Source organism: Austrofundulus limnaeus, unplaced genomic scaffold (genome assembly GCF_001266775.1).
Source record: "Austrofundulus limnaeus strain Quisiro unplaced genomic scaffold, Austrofundulus_limnaeus-1.0 Scaffold23, whole genome shotgun sequence".
Taxonomy (NCBI): domain Eukaryota; kingdom Metazoa; phylum Chordata; class Actinopteri; order Cyprinodontiformes; family Rivulidae; genus Austrofundulus; species Austrofundulus limnaeus.
The window spans coordinates 720,976-728,762 of NW_013952425.1; the positions used below are offsets into that span (position 1 = coordinate 720,976).

At 41.7% G+C, this 7,787-nt stretch overlaps 1 protein-coding gene across 1 annotated transcript in view; it reads left to right on the forward strand.

The window, feature by feature from the left end:
* Window positions 1–7,787, forward strand: part of mpdz (multiple PDZ domain crumbs cell polarity complex component) — a gene marked incomplete in the record, with an annotated part of 77,493 nt that overhangs the window by 55,113 nt on the left and 14,593 nt on the right. Inside the window, 7 exon segments of the mRNA XM_014004314.1 lie at window positions 37–205; window positions 2,245–2,441; window positions 4,896–4,987; window positions 5,520–5,598; window positions 6,659–6,724; window positions 7,423–7,521; window positions 7,596–7,667. Of these exon segments, the coding sequence (XP_013859768.1) occupies window positions 37–205; window positions 2,245–2,441; window positions 4,896–4,987; window positions 5,520–5,598; window positions 6,659–6,724; window positions 7,423–7,521; window positions 7,596–7,667 (774 nt within the window).

Sequence of the window (7,787 nt, forward strand, 5' to 3'; positions counted from 1 at the left end):
CCCCCAACTACCTCCCCAACCTCCGCCATGTGGCAGCTGGCGAAGCGTGAAGCGGCAAAGGCGTCTCCCAGCGGCGCTGTCCTACCGCTGCTGCCCCACGTGGGAGAGAGCGACACGGACGCGCTCGCCGAGAATCCCGACAGGACTACAGGAATGGTGGGGGAGGCGGAGGAGGAGGAGGAGGACGAGTTTGGGTACAGCTGGAGTGAGTTCGCTTTAACAGGGCTGCCAAAACTCTTATTTCACCGAGGGCCACATGAGCATTATAGTTGTGATTAACTGTGACATTTCATATTTAACTTTGATTCATCTTCAAGTTCTTCATCTCATTGCTACGGCTGAGGTCAGCAAACAAACAATAGCTGAGCTCTACGTGGTATTTCCTGCATAGAAACAGTGTTTTACCACGTCTTATAAACACTGAAACATATTACGTGTACAACTGAGTAAATGTGAAATAAATGGACTGTATTTATATAGTCTTTTTATCCATCAAAGCACTTTACATTACAATCTGTGTCCTCATTTACCTATTCACACTAGGGCTGTGTATTGGCAAGAATTTGGCGATACGATACATATTATAACAGAGGGGTCACGATACGATATATCCCGATATATTGGGATACTGTAAGCAAGGCAATACATTGCGATTTTTTGTCCAAAAATTCTATTAAATAAAAACCTCTTACTGAAAAAAAGAAGAAAAGCTGATGTTTACCTACAATGCTAATGCTACTCTTACTCTCTGGCGCTAAAAATGTAGAGGAGCCAAATGGCTGGCTCACTGCTGCCAACTAGTGGTCAGAGGCTGAACTACAACATAAAAATGAACGGTTGGCAGGAAAGTTGACATTTTAAACCTTAATAAAAAATCTGTACAGGGTGTTAGAATATCGATACAGTATTGGGAAATGAAATATCGCGATATTTCAGTGTATCGATATTTTCTTAACAGCCCTAATTCACACAGCACTCTACTACAACCCTCTACAAAACTGATCCATCATTCTATAGAGACTAGTCAGTGCCTAAAATCACATTCGTACACTGATGGGACACACATCAGAGGCAGTGGGGGAGACACTTTGACATGTGACTGAATAGCAGTGGAATTGAACCGCCAACTCTTTCGTTGGAGGAAGACCTCCCTAACCYCTCAGCCACGGCCGCCCAAATAAATAATAAAGAAATACTAAGAGTTTTACTCACTGTTGTGGTGAGGAGCTTCCATCACGTATTGTGAACTCTCCCACTTTCTGACCAGGAATTCCCATTGGAAGGGCGTTCCAGTTTAAATTTACATCTTGTAAGTGGAAAATTTGCACTTCCCAGTACAACTGGGCCTCAGCAAAAGTAGCCAGCGAAAATGCATTAGAGATTTTACAGGGTAGATTTTTTTTCTGGCTATTTTTGAACCCTGTGCACCTCTACCTTCAGGTAAAATAATCGACATGCATTATGGGATATGTAGTTTGTGGTCTTTAAAGTAGCATACATTTATTTTAAGACATCTTTGATGCTCTCACGGACCACATAAAATGYAGTGGCAGGCCATATTTGGCCCATAGGCCTCAAGTTTGGCACATTCTTTAGGATGTGTTCGGCAAAAAGAAGAGCAATAATGTCTTTATAACTTTTCTTCCTGGATTTGTTTACCTGCTGTATTGATAATTGGCCACAAGAGGGCATCCAAGTCTCATGTTTCCCCCTTCAGCACCAATAAAAGTGGCCTCATACTCACGCTTGACTTGGACTCAGTAAGGTGTCAGCTATAGGCTGAACTCAACCCTTCAAACAGATCTGTAAGCAGGAAGGACAGTCTTTTAGCCTTCAAAACTCCCAGGACTGTGGAGAGWGTGTGTGTGTGTGTTAGCGATAGTCCATCCTGTGGGGATAAGATTGATGAGGTTGGGCCCAGGGAGGTGMGTAGTGGAGATTAGTAGTATGGGAACTGATGGTTCAACAGTGGCAGRGAGCCCAGAACAACACGAGCCCATTGAACTGAAGAGTGGCTATCGAACACGCCAGAGACAGCAGAGGTGTAGAGAGAGAGGAAGAGGAGAGACCGCAGTGAGAATAATAAAAAAAGAAAGTAAGATAGAGTCTGAGATAAAGGGTGAAATCAAACTCAAATTTATCATCGGCTCTCGAGTTTGAAATTGTCTCTGAGCTAATGAGGTCAAAGAAGGAACGTCAGCGAGCTCCGCTGTCGGCTTACACGTCTTCCTCTGCTTCTCACAGAGAACATAATCCAGCGCTACGGCAGCCTCCCAGGAGTCCTCCACATGATTGAGCTGGAGAAAGGGAAAACCGGTCTGGGTCTGAGTCTGGCGGGGAACAGGGACCGCTCCCGCATGAGTGTGTTCGTGGTGGGAATAGACCCGAACGGTGCGGCCGGCAGGGATGGACGGATGTTTGTGGGAGATGAGCTGCTGGAGGTAAACCCATTAGCTGTACTCACTGTCCCTGTATTATTGCATCTATACCGCACTGTGAAAAAGTTTTAAACTATATTTGTATCCTTTGCTTTTTTTTTTGTAATGTTTTTGTATCCTAAAAAAATTATTTTTCTCAAAGGCGACTAGACTTTTGGATAGACCAGACCAACAAAGACCCTGAACCCCTTATTTACACTGCGTCCGCTCAGGTGCTCTGAGAAGCATGCTGGGTAATGCAACATAAAACCAGTGATAAATATTGAAGTCAACAAAACACTTCATACTTTTCAAGATAGACTCAGACTTAAATAACACTTTTATATATATAACTACATGGTTGGACTCAAAATAAAAGTTGAAACAGCGTCACTGTTTTGTTTTAAAACATTTGGTTCCAGAATAAAATCCCCATTTTCTGTTTGTTTCTGTTATGTGTATGCATAACCATGAATGATCAATTTTAGCAGCATTTGTGTATAAAATACCCTGATACATGTCCTGATGCATCTCAGTAATCCAGGTAAAAAATCAAAAAGAAAAAATTGTATAGGTCTTCTGGACGGGTTCTTCTCTAATGAAACGTTTCGTCTCTCCTCCAAGAGACTTCTTCAGTCTGAGAGTTTCAGGCAAAATTCAGGCTTTTAAGCCCTGCCTCCATGTGACTGATACTCACATCACATGGCTATCGTTGACACCTAATTGACACCTATTGTTAACAGGGGGTGGAGTGATACTGGCAATAGCAGCACTGTAGGAGGGGGACAACTGAAAACGGAGGCCTCCACCTCTGTTTAACGATGGACGGTCTTTCTTCACAAAAATGGCTTCTTTTACTCCTCTCTCAAACCAACGTTCCTCTCTATCAAGAATGAGAACATCCTCATCTCTGAAAGAGTGACCGCTGGCCTGTAAATGAGTGAAAACTGCAGAGTTCTGGCCATTAGATGTAGCTCGTCTGTGTTGGGACATTCTTTTGAACAGTGGCTGCTTTGTTACCCTGATACATATTAATAAAACTAGGTGTTTGACAGAATATAATCTTGTCTTTGGTGAATTATGTTGAAAAAGTGCTCGTTCATTTTCCTGTCAGTGCAGTGTGATCTTCGTTGATCAACTCCGCATTTGATCCGACAAAATAGACCCTAGTCAAATCTTGGCGGATAGCTGTGCACTTGCTACCACCCTACAGAGGTAATGTAAATGCTGTCATTGACTATAAGGGTCCGTTTTTACTGCGGAGTTCATGGCACGGCAGAGCGGACGCAGTGTAAATTTGGGATAATGATCTTTAGGTTCGAAGGAAGAGATTTGAGTTGCGGGTGTTTCGGAGAATCTGAGACGTTTATTTTCTAAACATGATGTCCCAGTGGCTTTCAAACCCCAAAACACATTACGGCAAAGGCTGGTTCACCCCAAAGATCCGGTGCCCCGGCACAAACAGAGCAATGTTGTATATGCTGTTAAGTGCCAGGAGGACTGTGACCAGTTATACATCGGGGAAACAAAGCAGCCACTGTTCAAAAGAATGTCCCAACACAGACGAGCTAATTCTAATGGCCAGAACTCTGCAGTTTTCACTCATTTACAGGCCAGCRGTCACTCTTTCAGAGATGAGGATGTTCTCATTCTTGATAGAGAGGAACGTTGGTTTGAGAGAGGAGTAAAAGAAGCCATTTTTGTGAAGAAAGACCATCCATCATTAAACAGAGGTGGAGGCCTCTGTTTTCAATTGTCCCCCTCCTACATCGCGGCCATTGCCAGTATCACTCCACCCATTGTTAACAATAAGTGTTAATTAGGTGTCAACGATAGCCATGTGATGTGAGTATCAGTCACACGGAGGCAGGGCTCAAAAGCCTGAATTTTGCCTGAAACTCTCAGACTGAAGAAGTCTCTTGGAAGAGAGACAAAACGTTTCATTAGAGAAGAACCCGTCCAGAAGACCTACACAATTTTTTTCTTTTTAGATCTTAGTTCAGCTCGTATAATCGATGCAACTTGCTGTAGTTTTAAAGCTTGGAAGTCCTCAGAAGAGAAACAAAATATCAATGAAAAGAAGAAAAGAAGCTCAGTCACCTTTCTTTTCAACACTTCTGGTAATCTTTTAAAATCTTCACCAGTATTTCTCCAGGCCTTCTAAAGGTCTTTGAAGGATTTTTTTCCAAAAAACTTCCTCTGAAAATGGTCAGGCATCAGATAGAAAATAGTTTAAAAAGCAGCCGAAGTCCAAAGATCTTCAAAAAGTTTGGAAGAAATGTTGATCAAAATCTTCTTCCTCCATCTCACTTTGTCACTCCCTCTCTGTTGGTCAAGATCACTTTAACAAAAAAAAAAAGATCCAAGAAAGTCTGACTCTTTGGAAGTACATTATAATGAAGAAAACAAGGATTTGACTCAACTGTTTGCATGACACTGTCTCACCAGCTTTATGAGCTTTAATCTCTGTTCTTTCAGATCAATGGACAGGTTCTGTACGGTCACAGTCATCAAAATGCTTCAGCTATAATCAAGAGTTCTCCATCTAAAGTTAAAATCATCTTCATCAGGTAATGTTTTTGAACTRGTAACACCTGAGAATCTGTGGTAGTGCAAAAAAAAAAATCCACCAGATGGAGCTATTGTTCCATGGAAATCAATTCAACATAAAGCCATATATGCATGTATATATTAAGCAGTGACATGTAGCAGATCTTTTTTAATGAAAGTTAGAGATTGTTGTATTTTTAATATCCAAAATATATATTTGTTTCTCAAATAAACTTCCTGGTAATTTAAATTTAAACAGTTTGTTTATAATCTCAGCRTCTTTATAGAACTCAGTGTGATCATAAAAGGGTTTTTACTGTCGTCTGCACCAGAGACAGACTATCAGCTGTCTCATCACCACAGACTGAAGACATGTTTGACCTCTGATCCCTGCTATAGTCTTAGCCAGGATCCCCCTACTTAACCTCCCAGTCCTGACCCCCCCTACCCGCCCCCAGGAGAGACACTGTGATCAGCCGGAGGAAATTACCGTACTGCTGCTTCCGAAGTAGAGGACCAGCCACTGACATGAGTTATGACTGTGTGAAACAGGAACACAGAAGCACTGAACCAGATGGCCGTGGGACCTGTGAGGGAGCACGAGGGAGATGCAGAGGAGCCCCATGCYGAGGTACGTTTCTGCTCGCAGACAGACTCCCGTCATGCAACCGTTCATCAGTGACCCTCTGGCTTCTAAGTTCTGCTCGTGTTTATTTGTCCAGTGTGTGGTCCCCGATGATTGTCACACACTCAAAAGAGCTCTAAATTGTTGGGTGAAGATGATTTCCAACAACCATGAAACAAACAAGTTCGTCTTTACGCTTGTCTAAACATGGACCAGCTAATGATGAGCTCACCCATGACCGTAGTTTCCACATTATCATCTTTTCAGAATAAACCGCCCCAGCAGAAAAACACTAGGACGCTCCCAAATTCCCTTTTTTTTTTCCTTCTTTTACCCTTGTTCAGGTGAAGACTGAGAATCCCATTTAATAAACAAAATGAATCAACAACTGGAGTTGAAAAGCATTGTAGTTTGTATCTGTTCCTGTAAAAATACCAGCAGTAATGATTTTATTTCCCCAGTTATCTTCATGGCGACATTACACCCTCAGACAGACAATTTTGACACAAATAGTCGTGTTTTTAGAACATTGGTAGACATTCTGACTCCAAACAAGGACACTAAAACACTGGCACTGACTAACAAAAACATAGTTATTCTGTATTTTAGTTGGTTTCAGGCCTCTGTATTACAGTGGAGAGAAATCACATAAAAATTAAAACACTTCGACGTGGTTAGTGACATGAAAAAACCTGGATTCAAAAATCCCATAAAATACTTGATTCGAAGGATCATATGTCTTCTAGAAACAAGAAGCCTCACAATCACTTCATGGACTTTATTTTTTATTAAGTTGTTACAAATCCAACCAAGCAGAATAATTGCTTTTTTTACTTTCATGGTTTAAACAAGGGCTATTTAACTGYGGGCCCACCCAGTAAGCCCCCCCACCAAAAGAAAAAAAAAAAAAAAAAAACTTTAGCTTAATTTTCTTATACAAATTAAACATTTCTACATGTATTCAGATCAGACTTTATAAATTTGGCAATATGTTTTTGTGAAAAAGCTCAAGACATTAGTTGTAGTTCACACCGTCCAACCCAATAACAACCATTTATTCTCTCAGCCAAAAACAGCTGCAGCTGACGACGACGTTTCAAAACAGCTTGTCGTAACGCTGGAGGTGGGACGGGTAAGACACACCACCTGAACATCACACACACACGCAATGTAACTTTGTTCCTCTGAACCGGAACGTAAAAACATTCAGAAGAAGGAAGGCTTAGAGGCAAAAGAGTAATAAGAAGGTGTCCAAAATATAATGATGATGATGATGATAATGATAATAAAACCCCTACAGGGTGTGACGAAGAACTATAGAAGGATTGACAGGAACGGTCGGGTTTGACAAACTGCCAAAGAGAAAGAAAAGAAGTGGAAAGTTTCTCAAGAAAAATGGGAAAGCAAACACACCTATCAGTGAATGGAAGAAAAAGCGCCCAAAGGAACTTAAAGGTTTATTTAATTCAGACCAGGAAGAAGAATGGATTTTTCTTTGCTTTTAGGCTTGCATGAAGCTTTTTAAAGGTTACTGTTCGATCGTTCGAGCTCCACTGGTACCACCAAAAGCCGACTACCTGATTGAGACCCAGTCYACACGGCCTCTGTAAACACAGCCTCACATTTACAGGAGCTCATTCATGTCGGGGCTTTAACCTCTCTGTGAACCAATAAAAGAAAACCAAGAAATGAGAGGGGGGGAAAAAAAAAGGACGATGCAACGTGAAACTGGAGCCTCACTCGCGGTCACAACTCTTCGCTTCAATTATATTCTGACATACAAATAGTAGAATCTGTCTATAACCTGTTAATGACCCAGCGACCTCTCAGCAGGAAGACGGAGGACCTGGCATCACCTTTGTCGACGAGAACACAAAGTCTGGCGTTGAGATGCAGAGTGCGTCTGAAGGGATGGGACCTGCTGAAAAAGTAGGAAAACGTCAAACAAAACGTTGAATATTGATGTCAAATCTTTGCTGATGARTTCCTGTTGTTCTGTTCAGGGCTGCATGAAGCCAGGAGATAAACTCTTAGCTGTTAATGGAGAATCAGTGCTCGGATACACTGTTGAAAAAGTAAGTTATGGTAAAAATAAATAAATAAATAAAAACTTAAAGTGTATTTTACCCCACTGTGAAAAGATAACTCCGCCCCAAGGCGAAATTTGAAAAATGCATCAAAGTGGGTGGGGGGGG